General features: G+C 39.7%; 2 protein-coding genes across 2 annotated transcripts in view; both read right to left on the bottom strand.

Moving 5' to 3' along the window:
* gjd1b (gap junction protein delta 1b) overlaps positions 1–9,019 on the bottom strand; it is a 39,131-nt gene extending 30,112 nt beyond the window's left edge. The window contains exons 1-2 of the mRNA XM_058079872.2: positions 8,451–9,019; positions 8,161–8,382 (exon numbers count right to left, since the gene is read on the bottom strand). Coding sequence (XP_057935855.1) covers positions 8,161–8,231 — 71 coding nt within the window. The 5' untranslated portion in view covers positions 8,232–8,382; positions 8,451–9,019. The remainder of the gene's footprint in view (positions 1–8,160; positions 8,383–8,450) is intronic.
* A 2,633-nt stretch (positions 9,020–11,652) lies between these two features.
* On the bottom strand, positions 11,653–18,460 carry nop53 (NOP53 ribosome biogenesis factor). Its single transcript, XM_058081073.2, has 12 exons — positions 18,142–18,460; positions 17,869–17,945; positions 17,624–17,726; positions 17,064–17,266; positions 16,593–16,648; positions 16,417–16,512; positions 15,257–15,358; positions 15,015–15,173; positions 13,710–13,885; positions 13,208–13,274; positions 12,910–12,986; positions 11,653–12,795 (listed from the first exon to the last, which is right to left on the bottom strand). The coding sequence occupies exons 1-12, from the start codon at positions 18,336–18,338 to the stop codon at positions 12,735–12,737; spliced, it is 1,374 nt and encodes a 457-aa protein (XP_057937056.2). The 5' UTR covers positions 18,339–18,460; the 3' UTR covers positions 11,653–12,734.
* Positions 18,461–18,522: the final 62 nt, after the last annotated feature.

Raw genomic sequence — 18,522 nt, 5'->3', positions numbered from 1 at the left:
CATTTGATTTAATGCAGTTTTTTCCCAACAAACCCATCTGAAACTCATACCGGATATTTGTAAACAATAAAAATCTATCTTTAATAATAAAAATGTTTCTATTATTAAATTCTCTATATTATTCTTTTTATGAATTTTCATATTTTCTGCTTTTCTACCCATTTTTTTCTCAAATGTCTACAGTGCTATGAGTAAAACTTATTAATATTATTTTCATTATTCATTTGATTTAATGCAGTTTTCCCCAACAAACCCATCTGGAAGTCATTCCAGATATTTGTAAACAATAAAAATCTACCTTTAATAATAAAAATATTTTTATTATTAAGTTCTCTATATTATTCTTTTTATAAATTTTCATACTTTCTGCTTTTCTACCCATTTTTTTCTCAAATGTCTACAGTGCTATGAGTAAAACATTAATATTATTCAATCTGTATTATTGTTATCCTTCATTTGAATATTTGTAAACAATAAAAATCTACCTTTAATAATAAAAATATTTCATTCACTGTTCAGAGCGACTTTGTCGGTGTAAGTGATGCAGAGCGCTACTTTAACCTGCTAATATTGTGCTATATAAAAGAGCACCAAATACGGTTAATACGGATAATACCTGCTGTGTAAAGCATTGCTGTCTTATTTTATGACTTACACATCCTTCTTAAGCTTCTTAAAGCTTTAATTATTAACTTAATATTCCATTTGCAGCAACCCATGAGTGCATTTACATTTTCATTAAGTGTCCAGGCTTCTATCAAGCTCCACTTCCGATACCATTACTGGAGATCAATAATGGCCTGGTGGGAGGGCACACTTGAGGCATATTGACCAATCACGGCTAACAAACAAGGCTGAGACCAATGGGATGAATACTGCAGACATCGTGAGTGATGTGTTGACAGTACTTAAGTAGAGAGTCCTTTATCTCCGTTACCGATGGCCGCCGTCCCGCGGCTTGTCACATGGTTTCACGACAGTCATTTACACCTGGACCTGGGCCGCAAACACAAGCTCTCTCTAAACCAGGGGTTTCAAACACGCGGCCCGCGGGCCAAATGTGGCCCGCAGGACACTAGTTTGAGGCCCCTGCTTTGATATGAAAGTTTAATGTTATGGATGCTATATGGTATCATGTACCCAGAAAAAATATTACGTTTGATTCATGTTCATGTTAAAGGTTAAATAACTGTTAATAGTTATCCTCCTTATCTGTGTGGAAGTGGTAAGTTTTTGGCTATTTAAGTTGAAAGGAAATAACTTGAAGGCTACCGTTTAGGTCGCTAGCTCTCTAGTTTGCGAGTTAGCATGTGTCTGAAGACCCTGCAGTTGCGCAATATGTTGTAAATAAAAAGAGTATAAATGTGACTATAGTCGTGTTTTGTCATGTCTACAGGGCTCTAATAATGCTTTGTTCATTTTAATATGAAAAAAATCATTTCTAAAAATAATTAATAATATTAAATTATTAAATATTAAATATTATACATTAATAATTAATAATAATAAAAATAATTTCCAAAAAATCTTAGTTTTTAATTATTTGCCGTTTTATTATTATTCTATTTATTTATTACTGATTGATTGATTTTCTTTATTCTTGATCTTATTGTGTGTAGAAAAATAAAAAGTAAGATATTTGAGAATAGTAGAATGTTTTATCAGAGCTTTTCTTGTAGAAAATCAGAACCAAAGCAAAGTTTATTCATTTTTCTGTTTTTAATAAATGCGTTTTTTTTGGAAAACCTGATGCGGCCCAGCCTCACCAGGCCCTAGCTCCAGTGGCCCCCAGGTAAATTGAGTTTGAGACCCCTGCTCTAAACGCATAAACACAACCTAGACAACCAATTTCAGCTTAAGTAAATGCATGGAAGCCTGGCATACACACGCTAACATACACACTCTGGCTGCAGTTCCTTCTAATGTTCCACAAACAGCAAGCACAGTGAGACTCCAGAAGGTTGTCATGGCAGTCATGGATTGTTCCAACATGTGTTGCCCGGGTTATTACCTCCTTTCAGGATAACACCTTCACCGACCATTGCAATGAGCAAAATCACAGCAGAAGAATCTGAGGTTTTACGATTCAGGAATTATTAGGAATTCACATTAAAAAAAAATAATAAATACATGTCACTCGTGGAGCAGACCAGGATTACACGGTTTTGAGCTGAAGGAACACTTTCCTGCGGAAATGTGAAACATGGAAAATGATGCTAGAAATAGCTAAGCGCTTCTTTGCCTATTAACCTAAAGTGCTGCACGGTCACGCTAACAGAAATGGAGGCACTCGCTGGCCATGAAACACACTCGGAAAATCAAATACATTTTTAATATAACTAATTCTTTCTTCACACAGATAATCTTCAGAATTATTACTATTACTGATATTCAATATAGCTATGAGCATTATTGGCCGTGTCATTAACATTACTACTGTATTATCCGCATTTGTTTTGGAATACATCTCATTGGATTATGCCGTGGTCCCCAATAAAGTGACCAGTAGACATATACGTATGTAACCTCCTGAGACCTAGTGATGCATTTTCATATCTTCTGTGAGGGATAAGACTTTCATAACCATTTTTTTTCATATGCATAACACTCTACACAAAAAACAAGCAAAAAAAACAGTTGTTTTGTTGGTGTTTGTGTCATGAAATAGAAGACCTGTCATCCCTAATCAGTTGCCATAGCGACTAGCATTATTTTATGTTTTTTGACGATTAAGTGGTTCTAAAGTATTTTATTTCCTTATTTTCATAGTTAGAGCATAGTAAACCCATTTTTAACCTTTTAAGTACCATTTTTAGAGCCCTCTAAACATGAAATAACACCCCTATATTTACATTATCCTATGTATTACTAATGCATAAGCCATATAAGACATACTGTAAATAAGATTGTTCCAGTGCTACAGGAGCGGGACAGACAGGAAGTGATGTCAGGGGTTCAGACTTGACTAGACCCAAAAGTAGCACGTGTTATTTATTAGGAATTATTGTTGAATTATTATTGAAAACAAATAACTTATCCAATGTACTGTGGTGGACATGAGCACATACTACTATTTTTTTTATATAAAATGTAAACTGTTATTAACAGCAACGGACATTGCTTTAATAAATGTCAACATTCATGACAAAACAACTATTGGTGTATCATATTATCATACTGTATCATAAAAACTGCAACTTTTATTTTGATGGGTCTCATTGAGGTTAAGTGACATCTGCCAAGTGTCAGTTAAAAAGTATAGACTTTGGCGATACCGGCCGTGTATTTTCTTGGGATCAAGTCAATACCTAAAATCGCAGTACCACCCACCCCGACACAAAGTGAGTATGTAGAGCAGGGGGCTCAAACAAGCGGCCCGCGGGCCAAATGTTAATGTTGTGTTTGATATGGATGCTGTATGGTATCATGTACCCAGAAAAAATTATTACGTTTGATTCATGTTCATGTTAAAGGTTAAATAACTGTTAATAGTTATCCTCCCTATCCGTGTGGAAGTGGTAAGTTTTTGGCTATTTAAGTTGAAAGGAAATAACTTGAAGGCTACTGTTTAGGTCGCTAGCTCTCTAGTTTGCGAGTTAGCATGTGTCTCAAGACCCTGCAGTTGCGCAATATGTTGTAAATAAAAAGAGTATAAATGTGACTATAGTCGTGTTTTGTCATGTCTACAGGGTTTCTTAAGTTTTTATTATTATTATTATTATATTTATTTATTACTGATTGATTTTCTTTATTCTTGATTTGTTTATTTATTTTATTTCTTATTTTGTGTAGAAAAATAAAAATTAAGATATTTGAGAACAGTGGAATGTTTTATCAGAACTTTTCTTGTAGAAAATCAGAACCAAAGCAAAATTTATTAATTTTTCTGTTTTTAATAAATGCGTTTTTTGGTTTTTTTTGGAAAACCTGATGCGGCCCAACCTCGCCCAGACCCCAGCTCCAGTGGCCCCCAGGTAAATTGAGTTTGAGACCCCTGATGTAGAGCAACACAATATTTAGCATGGCTCTGTAAATCTTTACCGTATGTGACTTTTAATATTTAAGATGCCTGACGTTGTTCATTGCAACACATCTGCCCGGACGACAAAAATAAACTGCGTTAAGATGTGAGGATTGTCGCCTTGGGGTGTCCCGGGCCCCCCGCTGAGGTCATGACCCACAGCACCATCTCGTGACGAGACAGTCCTCTTGGCTCCCTCTCAACGCCCTGCAGACACTCGCCATGTGTCCGCTCGCTTGTGTGTGAATCAGCCCTCCTCGCTCCCTTCGCGTTCACCTTGCCTCTTCCTCCGTCATCCACTCGCCGTCTCCCACACATCCTGCAGTCTGTCAGCTCCACTTTTCTCTCGGCTGATTTTTCACTCTCGCTTTGCACTTTCCTCGAGTTCCCTCGCAATTTGCGCTTTTCCTGCTTAACTCCCTCATTCACTCTTTGTTTCTTCTCAATATCATTTTCACCGACTGCCTGCGGCAATGTGACTAAATGCTCCACTTTTGGTAAATCATGGAGGAAGCAAAGGCAACCAACATTGTAATCAAACCAGCCAATCAGATGACAGACATATGGCCTCTGCTTTTGAAGTACCCCTAACCAATACGCAGTACTCTTACAGTAATTGCTACTGTGTGAATGTTCCGGTCGAGTGAATGAGACATGTTGGAATATATAATGTGATTCCCGACCACGACCACTGTGGTGTGTCGGGAGCGATCATCAGGTGTCCGGCGGGAAATTATACAGTTTCATGTCATTGGTCCATAAAAATGATTTATTTACCACAAATGAGGTGTAGTTTATCTATGCTAGAAACGTATAATGCCATGCAGAACAATTAAATGCTCTACCACTAGGTGGCAGAAGGTACATATAGACGTCCCTTGCAATATCACGGTTCGATTCTCTCTCCCTCAATATAGATATAGTATAATATATATAGTCATGATGTGCTATACATATCACTATATTGACACTTACTATGGTACCCATTACGGCATTGGATGCTCATATCACCGAGTACTTTGGTACGGGACAAAAAATAAAAAAATTAAAAAAATGTTTAAAAACTAAAAAAAAATTAATAAAAATTAATAAAATAAATTAATGAATAAAATAAATTTGCTAAATACAAGGATGAAGAGTCTTGAACCAGTCATGATGTGCTATATATATCACTATATTGACACTTACTATGGTACCCATTATGGCATTGGATGCTCATATCACCCAGTACTTTGGTACGGGACAAAAAATAAAAAAATTTAAAAAATGTTTAAAAACTAAAAAAAAATTAATAAAAATTAATAAAATAAATTAATGAATAAAATAAATTAGCTAAATACAAGGATGAAGAGTCTTGAACCAGTCATGATGTGCTATATATATCACTATATTGACACTTACTATGGTACCCATTATGGCATTGGATGCTCATATCACCGAGTACTTCGGTACGAGGTACATTATTTAAAAAAAACGGAAAAAAAAACCTTGAACTGTATTATGGAAAGCAGGAAGTGAACAAATCTAACGGTTACTGATTGTAAAAGTACCAGATGGAGGGGTAGGATTTAATAAGCTTTGCTTCTTCCTACTCCTTTTGGACATGTGGAACTGGGAACTGATTATGGGATGCACTCAATTGGAATCTGATGCATGTTCAAATGAAATAAAACCATTACCATATATCAGTTTTTCAGAAATTAATTAGAAAATGGTCGACTTTGTGGTAGACTATGGTGTATTATTATTCAAAACATATGGAAATGCAAGTGATATGTAATACTCTGGTCATTGGGCAGCAGTAATGACACTGCATGAAGTCCAACATGGCATAGTCATGATCATAACATGATAGAGTAAAAAACAGTTCTCCTCCCATTCTGTGTGGAAGTGGTAAGTTCTTGGCTTCTTAAGTTCAGAAAAACTAAATTTGAGGTTAACTGGTTCGCTTGTAGCAGTCATCCGGACTCTCTGCAGCATATGCGCAATGTGTTGTAAACGATGACTGATAAGAGGGAAAATCTGATTTATTAACGTTGAATCTTATATTCCAAGATTCATTTACTGTGGTCCGGTCTGGAACCAATGAACCGCTATAAACGGGGGATGACTAGAATTAACAAGTGTAGTCACCTGCTCAGGGCCACCCTCCCTACATGCAGAACACGTTCTGTGTGTAAGGCCCCATGATCGATTGGGGGGGGGGGGGGGCATCGAGCATCAAGTCAGCCCGAGGCAGAAAAGAGAAAAAAAAGTGATCTGAGACCGCCATGGTTGATTGACACCGCAATGATAGAAAGTAGGAAGAATAAAAAAGCAGATTTCAACCATTTACTTGCAGTTCCGGTCAGTGTAATGGTACAGCTGGCACAGGGTGCTGGTTTGATGCCAGCCCTCGACAGTTTGCACTAAAAATTGTAAATATTTTTTTTTCCATGTATTTGTACTACTCCAAAACATGCAGGTCCAAGTCAAATAGTCTAGATCAGGGGTCTCAAACTGAATTTACTTGGGGGCCACTGAAGCTCGGGTCTGGGTGAGACTGGGCTGCATCAGGTTTTCCAAAAAAAAACAAAAAAAACGCATTTATTAAAAACAAAAAAATTTTTTAAACTTCGCTTTGGTTCCAATTTTCTACGAGAAAAGCTCTGATAAAACATTCCACTGTTCTCAAATATCTTACTTTTTATTTTTCTACACAAAATAAGATGACAAATAAATAAACAAATCAAGAATAAAGAAAATCAATCAATCAGTAATAAATAAATATAATAATAATAATAAAAACTTAAGAAAGCACATATAGTTGGTGGGTAGACAAATGATTTTTTCCAGATTAAAATGAACAAAGCATTATTAGAGCCCTGTAGACATGACAAAACACGACTATAGTCACATTTATACTCTTTTTATTTACAACATATTGCGCAACTGCAGGGTCTTGAGACACATGCTAACTCGCAAACTAGAGAGCTAGCGACCTAAACGGTAGCCTCCAAGTTATTTCCTTTCAACTTAAATAGCCAAAAATTACCACTTCCACACGGATAGGGAGGATAACTATTAACAGTTATTTAACCTTTAACATGAACATGAATCAAACGTAATAATTTTTTCTGGGTACATGATACCATACAGCATCCATATCAAACTTGTGGGGGCCGCGGCGGGGGCCTCAAACTAGTGTCCTGCGGGCCATGTGTTTGAGACCCCTGTTTAGATAGTATATATTTTAACAGGTCAGTTTGGCCCCAATGGTATGAGCGGACATGCACCCTGTTTCCATTCAGACATTTCTCCATGGTGGTGTGCTTTTACATTTATCTTACATAAAATATGTGCCTCGGCTCATTAAAGATTATTTACACTGCAAGTGCAGCCTATTTTTGTGTATCATGAATTCGTCCAAAAACATGTTTTACTCATCATTTGTACATGACTTACTTGATGAAATGCTTTGCATGCGGTCACTCTGTGATTCAGAGTTTGCGCTAAACAGAATGACTCAGGATGGTTTCATTTCAACTGCTAATTCCCACAAGCTAATGAATCCTATGTCCTGGACTAGATGTAAAACCGTGTTTAAGACGTGAAATCATGTTTAATACCGACTACCGAGCTGATGTGCCTGCGGGGCTAAAGCGCTCATAAATAATTCCCCGTTCTGCGGTCTTAGGAGTAACATGAAGTAAAATACAACACATCGTGGCGTGTAGACGAGTACACGCGTAACCGCCGTGACCTTACCGGAGCGACTGGTTTGTATTTGCTACGGTAAATAATACAAAGGGGGGGGGCGGCTGTATGCACACGTGTGAAGGAAAGAGGCACCGGAGTATGAAAAGAGCCCAGAACGTGAATGAAGTTAACGTTAAAGGCAACATGTCCTCACGCTGCCCGGCTAGCTGCGATAGCCAAAGCCTCTGCGTGGGCTAATAGCGTCTCTCCTGTTTGCCTAAATCTTCCATCATGTCACTCAGGAGGATTAAAGAAGCTAAAGCCCCCCCCCCTCCACCCTCGCTCTGCCAGGAGCCCCTTTGGACCAGGAATCACTTAACTGGAAGCAGGACTGGATCCACGTTCGGGACGTGCAACAAGTACGCATGCGGTCGAATACAAACGTGTGATGAGACGCTCACCTTCCTATCATGGTGGAGTGCTGCTGCACGGCGGCCTCCAAGAGGCGCTCCAGGATGGTCCATTCTCCCATGGCTGCGCTTTGGAGGCATCCACCGAGGAAAGGGACGATGAAGCTGACCCTGACTTTTGTCAGTGAGATACCAGTGAAGGTGTGCGAGACCCTTCTTCTCCCAACTTGTGTGCAAAGATGCGATAGAGCGGCTTTGGTTGGTGGTAGGAACCTGAAAGAGTGGAGATGATCAGTGACAGAACATGGTCCATCATGTATGGAATGCATGTGTGAGCTCACCTTCTGCACCAGAGGGTCTTCTCGAGTACACTTCCTGTCACACAAGTTGTGTCTCTGGATGACTTTCAAGGAGCAGCCACAATTAGAGCCAACGTGGACCCATCTCCTACGGAAGACCTTCTCAAGCACACCGAGAGCATCTTGTCAAACCGGGGTCATGTCCATACGTTGACGTCAGCTTCATTTAAAAGAGATCCGTCTCCCCCTCCCATGCTCTTCATGACCTCGTCTTCTCTTCCCGGATCAGAGCGCGTGCGTCCCCCTCGCTCCTGGTTTTTGTTCAGGCAGCGGCGAAGAGAAGCATCGCCCTCCTGCTCCCTCCGACGGTCTCCTCCGCTTGAAGCCGTGCGAGAGTGGCTCGGTGGTCTCTCCTCCCTCCCCTCCTCCACCTTTTCCTCCCGCTGAGTGGATTTGGCTTAGCAAGAGGGTGCTCTTCCTTCTCGTCCCCACCTCATCCTCGTCTCCTTCCCCACTTGGTTCCACACTCCACACGTTGGTAGCCTCCACCTGCAGCCTCCGCCTCCCTCGCCCGCTCTCGGAGTTAGTAGGCAGCCAGACCGAGTGTGTGTCTAGAGGATTAGAGAAAGGATTCATCTCTCTGCTCCACCCCCTCCTCTCGCTCGCTCTTCATCACCGTATTTATCCCCCAAACTCCCCCCCCCCCCCACACACACACACCATACAGTACCCCTCTCATAAACCACACACTCATTTTTTGGTTTTTGCTTTTTCTCATCACCTTCCGTTATGTTCTCAGCATGAGCGTTAATGCCTCACTGCAGACTGCATTGGTTGTTTACCCAATTCCAGAGGCATACCGAGGCTATGCAAGGATAACGATCTGGCACAAGGGAAGTGTGTAACACCGGGACAATGTGATGGAATCAGTGTGTGTGTGTGTGTGTGTGTGTGTGTGTATTGGATTGTGATGACATTAAGAATAGGAGCAATCTATAGTACATTTTACTGTAAAATATATTCCCTGGTTGCATGCTGTGTAAAGGTATAGGCGAATCCATATTCTATACACCAGGGGTCTCAAACTCAATTTACTTGGGGGCCACTGGAGCTCGGGTCTGGGTGAGACTGGGCCGCATCAGGTTTTCCAAAAATGCATTTATTAAAAACAAAAAAAATGTAAAAACTTTGCTTTGGTTCTAATTTTCTACAAGAAAAGGTCTGATAAAACATTCCACTGTTCTCAAATATCTTAATTTTTATTTTTCTACACAAAATAATTTGAAAAAGAAACAAATCAAGAATAAACAAAATCAATCAGCAATAAATAAATATAATAATAAAAACTAAGAAAAGCACATATAGTTGGTGGGTAGACAAATGATTTTTTTCAGATTAAAATGAACAAAGCATTATTAGAGCCCTGTAGACATGACAAAACACGACTATAGTCACATTTATACTCTTTATTTACAACATATTGCGCAACTGCAGGGTCTTGAGACACATGCTAACTCGCAAACTAGAGAGCTAGCGACCTAAACGGTAGCCTTCAAGTTATTTCCTTTCAACTTAAATAGCCAAAAACTTACCATTTCCACACGGATAGGGAGGATAACTATTAACAGTTATTTAACCTTTAACATGAACATGAATCAAACGTAATCATTTTTTCTGGGTACATGATACCATACAGCATCCATATCAAACTTGCGCGGGCCGCACTAACATTAAACTTTCATATCAAGGCAGGGGCCTCAAACTTGTGGCCTGCGGGCCGCGCGTTTGAGACCCCTGCTATACACTATTTACTAACTATATGCAAAAGCTATATGAAATATCTATATACAACTATATGTAAGACTATATACTACAATGATGGGCACTAGGGGTATGATTTGTAGTCATATAAAATGGGCCAAAGGCAGCCGGGGTAGGCTCCAGCATACCCTCTGACCCTAGTGAGGACAAGCGGAAGAGGAAAATGGCTATTCAAAGTAAATGTTTACACTTTTTGGTGCCCCCTGGAGGCCACAGGACCCTTAGCATCCACCCTTATTGCTCTGCAGGATACTAGTGGATTGATACCAACATGATTTTTGACTTTATTTTGCTAATGCATTTGCAATAAGAAGCAATATTTATACTGTTTATCTTATATTGCTGCATTTCTAAATGTAGTTTTTGATTATAATTATTTTGATTATAATTATGATCAAGTTAAGAACAAAATCAATTGATCTCGGAAAATGTCCAAGCAATAAGCGTCTGTATGGGTGATACTGACCTTGTATTTACTTAAAAATGTGTATTATAGCCCATCTCTGATGCTTTGGCAAGAAAATACTGACATTTTCAGAGATTGTAAATATTTGTTTTTGGGAGCTGTGTCTAATATTTTGACTCTCTAACCAAAATGTTAGAAACAGCTCTCCGTATGAAGTAGGTGACCTACACTCATCAACGTGCATATACAATAATAAAGTGTTCAATTAGAACCTTTATGACCATCAGTGTATACTAGCATTCTCTTAGCAAAATTGTTGGTCCTACTATAGATATCAGATGTGTGATACATTTGATTTTATTTTCAGTAAACTACAAATGCATCCTTTCCCATTAGTTTTTACTGCAAAAGATTAAAAAGGATAATTTACTTGTGTAATAGAGTGGATATTGGACATGTATGATACGCTAGCAGTGGTATTTTATTTTTGTCCGAGCAGATGCTTTTTGTGTGTAATGTGTTGCTATAGTTGAACTCAGCTGGCTGCAGCTGACATCTGGAGCATGCCATCGTGCTCCAGTGTGCCGGACTGTGGCGAGCACAGCATCTGTGAACCCAACACAGTCCAGAGGTGAGACAGGCAGGGGCACACTGGGCCAAATCCTGTCATTGTGCAGCAAATAAGCCGAGGGGGTCACGTGCCCGTATTTGGTAATGAGTGACTACCACACACGTACACACAAATACGCCGTGCCGCCCAATCCTAAAACAATCTGGCAGCACTGTGCCTCCCACGTGAAGACAAGAGAAGCAAAAAAAAAAAAAAGGGAAAGAAAAAAGGGACAGAAAAACAAACAAATTGGCTACCATCTGTTAGTCTGGCATGAGCATACAAAAACAAATAGATTTCCCTAAAGTAGTTCCCAATGTCCTGATTCTTCCCGACTACTGGTTTTAGGAAAGTAGTGATAGCAGTATTGGTTGGTACCACCATGGATGAAAACAACCAAACCCAAAAGCTCCTTTACAACTACCAGCGTTTTTTATTTATAGACAATTGTGCTCAAACACCAAATCATAGTAAGTAATCATAAGTTTATTACATGCATGCATTCTGCCCCTTGAACCAAGTATTTTATCATCACCCTGGCCAATGAAACTGACCAGTCCAGGGTGTACCCCCGAATTTCGCCTGAAGACAGCTGGGATAGACTCCAGCATACCCACGACTAGTGAGGATAAGCAATATAGAAAATGGATGGTCGGACATTCATTACTCATATGCTGATTTGTTGGTGCACAACTTCAAATTAATTCATAATGAGCACATTGACTTATGACATTATGTCCATGAAAACTAATTCCACGCACATACTGGAGGATGGTCTGTATTGATTTTGTGCTTTTAATGAGATCTTGTTCCTGCCCTGGTTTACACAATGCATAAGAAATTAAAAGCGCTATAAAGCCACCCCAGTCCGATGGAGATTTTGGGGAACACAAGCCAGTCGGTGTCAAATAAGGTTGAAGACCGCTAATCTATACGTTCCAATAAAGGATGTGCAAGGCACAATAGAGTTCATAATGTTTGTTATGGTTTTAGTTCAATAATGCAATAGTGCACGACTTTATGCCTCGGTGTGGTTTTTCAAGTCTGCGTACATCAGAAGGTGACAACGTCACACCAATTACCAGGTAGCCTTGTTCACCTTGGTAGCACACACTTATAGTTTAAGTGAGCCGAAATGAGTTATCACAAGCCACCTTCTGACAGTATACTTTTTCAAAATAAAAAAAAAATTAATAAAATTCAAACCCCCAAATAGTGTATTTATAGATTTGATTTAATATAAACATTGCCGCAAAAAGGGTGTAAACGACAAAAGTGCAGGAGCTGAGATGCAAGGCAGCAGTCACTCAACATAAGCATCGTTTCATGGTCATAATGAGCAACTGACTAACTTAAGATAAAATCATACCTGCTGAGAAACACCACACCGACAACCAGCACTTGAATTCTGTTTTGTTTTGATTGACGTGACATTATTGAGTTGTATATACACAGTTCTGTCATGTGGCCATTCCCGAGGTTGGTGGCGTTAAGTGATTTCTCTGAAAGCTCTCTTCTCCACATACTTCAGCTTGTACCTCCTCTTGAACCTAAGAGAGAGAAAGGGGGGGGGGGGACATTTGAGGCAACACACATTTTCAAGAATCTGTATGTGACCGACCCTGGGATGAAGCGTTATGTAAGAGGGAAGCAGCGATCCTTACTTGGCTCTCTCTCTGGGTTCGATGAGGTTCCTCTTCTGCAGACTCTTGAAGCGGTCCTTGAGGACGCTGCCCTCTGGCTGTAGCGGCACAGCATTACAAGATGTTGCAGGAAAACACTGTCCAATATCATATTTACAGTCCCCGTGCCCAGAATAACACTTATTCGTTAGAGACGCAACATCAGTAGTGAAAAAAAAGGCATTGTTGTTTGTAGTTGAGCTCTTGCCGACTGGAAGAAATTAGCAACAGTCCCCGCCCACGAATAATTCAAACTGGAAGAAAGTAATTCTTAAAATACCTTCAGTTGTCGTAGTGAGCTGGTAAGCTCATTGCTCAACTTGACCTCAAGGTCCTGAGCGTGAAACCTGGACAGAGATACAAAAACAATTAATTGCGTAACAGTCACTTATCTTGCCAAATTTTTTTAAAATAAAATTAGCTCAACAAAAGCAAATTAGCTTCAGAGAGACATGGTCAATTGTCATTAGGATTAGTAAACCATAATGTATCACCAATGGTTTCTTGGAATTTTGACATGCATTCCCAACTGTGATCCGTGTGCTACACCCATGATAGACCTCCAAGCCAATGTATTCCTGTGGGGGATGTTCAACCATTGGCACTAGTAATGGGATTATTTACCACAAAAGGTGGCTTTTAATGGTCGCTGAAGTGCTTTTATGGATGCGGCATTTTAGAACCGGGACACTTAATCTGTCTCTGGTGAGTTTTCCCAACGCTGCGTCAGAGAAAGCTTTTAACACAAGGAGGCAGGTGTGATGAGCATGTTAAGTGCCTACTTTAGTTTGCCGAGGCGTCTGGGCTGAGATTTCTGGGCTTCCATCTTGGCCTTCCGTAGTTTCTGCCTAGCGAAGGTCCTCTGTTCTTGCTGTTTGATGGTGGCTCTGATGGAGCGAAGCTGGAAAAGCTGCTGTCGCTTGTCAGTCATCTTTCTGACCGACTGCCGCTGTTGTTCCTGATGGGACAAAAATGGAGAATTGGTAAGATGAGTCATTACTCATACTATTTGTTCGGTTTTATATTCAGACAAGTCTCTAAACCCTATTACGTGGATTTTTTTATTGGATAGTTTTTTTTTATTACGTTTTATAGCAGGGGTCTCAAACACACGGCCCGCGGGCCAAATGTGGCCCACAAGACACTAGTTTGAGGCCCCCGCCTTGATATGAAAGTTTAATGTTAGTGCGGCCCGCCGGTATGCACCCAGAAAAAAAAATACATTTGATTAATGTTCATGTTAAATAACGTAAGTTATCCTCCCTATCCGTGTGGAAGTGGTAAGTTTTTGGCTTTTTAAGTTTAAAAGAAATGAACTTTGAGGCTACCGTTTCGGTCACTAGCTCTCTAGTTTGCGAGTTAGCATGTGTCTCAAGACCCTGCAGTTGCGCAATATGTTGTAAATAAAAGAGTATAAATGTGACTATAGTCATCTTTTGTCATGTCTACAGGGCTCTAATAATGCTTTGTTCATTTTTATCTGAAAAAAATAATTTGTCTACCGACCAACTATGTGGATTCTTAATTTTTAATTATTTGCAGTTTTATTATTATTATATTTATTTATTACTGGTTGATTTTCTTTATTCTTGATCTTATTTTGTGTAGAATAATAAAAATGGATATTTGCAAACAGTGGAATGTTTTATCAGTGCTTTTCTTGTAGAAAATCGGAACCAAAGCAAAGTTTATTCATTTTTCTGTTTTTAATAAACGAGGTTTTTTTTTTTGGAAAACCTGATGCGGCCCAGCCTCGCCCAGACCCTAGCTCCAGTGGCCCCCAGGTAAATTGAGTTTGAAACCTCTGTTTTATAGTAATATTCATATTGGTTTGGAAATTGCATGCTGAAAAACTGCACCCTTGACAAACGTACAAACGCATTGGTCATCATTACAAAAGCAGCTCTAAGGGCGCAAATGTGAGCACCACAGTGGAATGATGGAAAGGCTTGATGATCAGGTGATATTCAAAAGAGAATAGCCCACAAGCGTAGGTATGAGGAAAAAAACTGACCCATTCAGTACTTTAAACATCTGGGATACTGTATACTTTTAACAAATGTAGCACATGATTGTACAGCAAGTACCTTGATTTTCTCTGCCTTCTCTTTTTTCCTTTGTTTCTCAGTCTTCTTCTCTGCCTGTGTGATGGCTCCTTCAGCCCCATCTTCCTCTCCCTCGTTAGCAGAGCTTTCTTCTTCATTCTCCTCCACCAGGCCTTCCACTTGCTCCTGAAATATGTGCGCCTAGAAAGACGGACCGACTGTAAAACCAAGGCTTGGCTGAATTTTCAGCAAATATTGACTTTTGAGTAGGAAGGCTTCTGTACCTCCGTCACCAGGTCTTCTTTGTTGACAGCCAGCTGTCTCACAATTTTGTCTTCCGTCTTTTGTTTCTTTACTTCCACATCGTGGGCCTCTTGCAGTAAAGCCTGAGTTCACAGAGAGACGATGTAATTAAGTGGTTTGGCAAATAGAAAACAGACAACTAGGATGTGAAAATCTACAGTGACTGAGCAGTTTTATTAGATAGCACTTGGCTGGTTTGCAGAAGAAGCTTCACAGCTGCTGGCGGGGTTCCATCCCGCTGCTTTCTATGTCTTGGGGTGTTTCTTTTGGGTCAATATTTACATGCAAATCATTTATACAAATGCATTTTTCAGTTACATACATTGTGCTATGTGATATGCGATATGCATATCCTTTCATTTATCTCAACACAAATCAGAAACCAGATGGCTGCAAACGTCCCTCAGCTGTCCGAAATTGCTGAGCCCATTATTAGAGGCAACTGTGCCTCGTCCTCTTTCATTCAAACCAACTTGAGAAACCCATTGGCGATTACTGACCCCCGAACCCAAACCCCCCAGTCATTTGTCAAACATGTGTCAAGATTGTTTTTTCCCCACTCTGGAATCAGTTTCTACTTCAGAAACTGAAATGTATTATCCTCTGGCTGCTACACGAGTCTGTGCACGGTAATTTACATTTTTTTTAATCCCATTACTCCTGCGCCAAGATATATTCACTCAAGTTCTCCTTTGATTATACAACCCAATTTATACCGCAGTCAGAACTCTAAGCAAGAAAAAAAAATTCCCATCTCCAATATAATTTTAAATAGCCATAAAAAGAATCTCAAGAAAGAAAACCGGGCAACTAGACTAAACTTACTGTATGTTTTAGTCATTGGAATAGCCATATTGAGTTGTGTTGACATTATATTCCAAGTGGTGCTATATGCTATGGTATTCTGTATTCTTTAAACAATCAGACTGCACTTCTGGTATAACAAGAAAAACAGACTGTGTACATATATTTATACAGTTTATTTTGTATATTTTGTATTTTCATTCTTTTTTAATAGATGTGTCTGCACCTACTATACCAAAACAAATTCCTAGTATGTGTTTGATCATACCTGGCAACCAACCCTTTTCTGATTCTGATTTTTAAACCTCGCGGTATAGATAAGAGTAAAGCAGCTTGCCTGATGCGCAAAGAAGTCTGGGTTGTAGGAACCTCCAGGAGCAATCACTTCCACCGCAGGGAGCACAGACGGCTTCTCATTCAACTTCTCGGGTCGCTAGGGCAACATAATTAAATGGTTCTGAAAAATGCAACTGAAGCTCATGATGATGAAACACAGTTGTGCTGGATTCTTACCTTTACTCGCTTCTTGCCCGTCTGCTGAAGGTACCATGGATCTGATGAATCTTTGGCTAGTTCACAGAGCAAAAACATATGAGCATTACGATTCATTCATATTAACTCATTCATGCTGACATTTTTCAAGACACTCCCACCTGTACTGACCATTTTATGGGACTTTGACTTGCAAGGCATACAGAATGTGTTCTATCACTATATAAACCTCAAAAGACTAATACATTTGTATGACAAAATGCCTCCCCAGGAAAAAAAAGACCTCGAACTGCTCTGCTTCACTTTGATATCGTATTATCAAAGTCTGGGGGGGGGTTAGTCACTACTGATTGGGATGTCATACAACTTTGTAAAACAATGCAAACAATCCCTCTAAGATCCTTATAGCATCATTTGCATTAATTACCACACTTGAGTTAATTCCCCGGTTATATGGGTCACTACAGTATAAAAACGAAGGACAGAACTCACGTTCTTGACTCCAAATGTCGTAATATTCTCTGCTTGGATTGTTGTTGGCCTCTGTCTCCGCCTTTCTGGCTCTTGTCTTAGACAGCTTCCTGTTGAGCTGCTTTCTCTGACTCTTTGGAACTATGCCTTTGGCCGCCCGCTGCGCTGCCATCTCGGCATGGCGACGGAGTTTCTTGGCATTGGGTTGTTGGTGGGAAAGTACACTGATGAAGCGCACAAGAAAGAGATGGTCAGCTAAATTGTGTTGGGCGTAATCATGGGTAAATGTATTGCTATATGACTACGATACAATATATTTTTAAAAAAGGAGCATTCAAATTAAAGGGCATATGACCCAAATTTATGTGCTTTCAAATCCTCAGATCCCAGGATACCATTCACACAACAGTTTCCCGAGCTCCTATGTGTTGTCTTCACATTTCCAAGAAGGAAATACTGTGAGCGCAAGGATGAGATCATCATTGGACACACTTATAGTAAACTTTTGTACATTCAAGTTGCATCAATACTACATATTTCCCAAAGCTGCGCACCAAATCACAGTTATGATGGATACTCACTCTTTAATTGGTGGGATGTGTGAGCCATGCTGCAGGATCATATCTATCCTGAGAGGATGTTGTGACCTTCCTTTCCTCCTCTTCCCCTCCACCTTGTTTGGTACTTAAAGGGAAAAATACAGAATGAGGTTAAGGGTTTTGGCGTTAAGATGAGAATTAAATACAAAATGCTACTAAAAATTTGAATGTATATAGTACTTACTATTGTAACACTGAAATGTAAAACAAAACCGTGTAATTTTTACCTTTATGGTCATCTTTCTGTTTCTGTCCAATATCCAAAAAGAACAAGCCATCGTCTGACTTCTCAGACAACAGGCCACTGTAAAACGAGACAAAATATATGCAACACACCGTTAATACATTTAATCAAACACTGAATTTACACAGTACGGCATAATCAACAATTGCAAGATAGACAAAGCGCCGAAGTGTTGGGTTACAAAGATACAAAAGACTAACAAAAACTTTGCATCGAGTTGTCCTTTTTGAACACAGGAGACATTTGGCTAACTCACCCGATGGTCCTCTCTTGATGTCTGATGTCCTCCAAGAAATCCTCTACATCGTTGATATCGCTGTGTTTGTTCCAGTTCTTTTTCTTATTCTTGTTGACGCGTTTTCGTCGACTACTAATTGCGGCTGCAGAGTCATTTAAACTTAAATAACCTGGCTGTGAGGCCACCACGCGCTTCAGCCTCCTGGCGGCCGCCATGTTGGAGTTCGAGAAAACTGATCACGTGTCTTCCTCTTTTGTGGGGAAATGTGGAAGTGCCCGTCGGCGCCACCTATAGGATTAGTACTTTAATTGCAACATGTGCAACTTGAAATACGAAGTTACTACTACAATTAAATACAATATGCCGTCTTTCTCTGTGTTTTGAGCATTATTTTATGTG

The sequence above is a fragment of the Doryrhamphus excisus genome, linkage group LG8, assembly GCF_037039965.1.
Source record: "Doryrhamphus excisus strain RoL-2023G ecotype Guam linkage group LG8, RoL_Dexc_Guam_v1.1, whole genome shotgun sequence".
Lineage (NCBI taxonomy): Eukaryota > Metazoa > Chordata > Actinopteri > Syngnathiformes > Syngnathidae > Doryrhamphus > Doryrhamphus excisus.
This window is presented reverse-complemented; position numbering and strand designations above follow the sequence as displayed.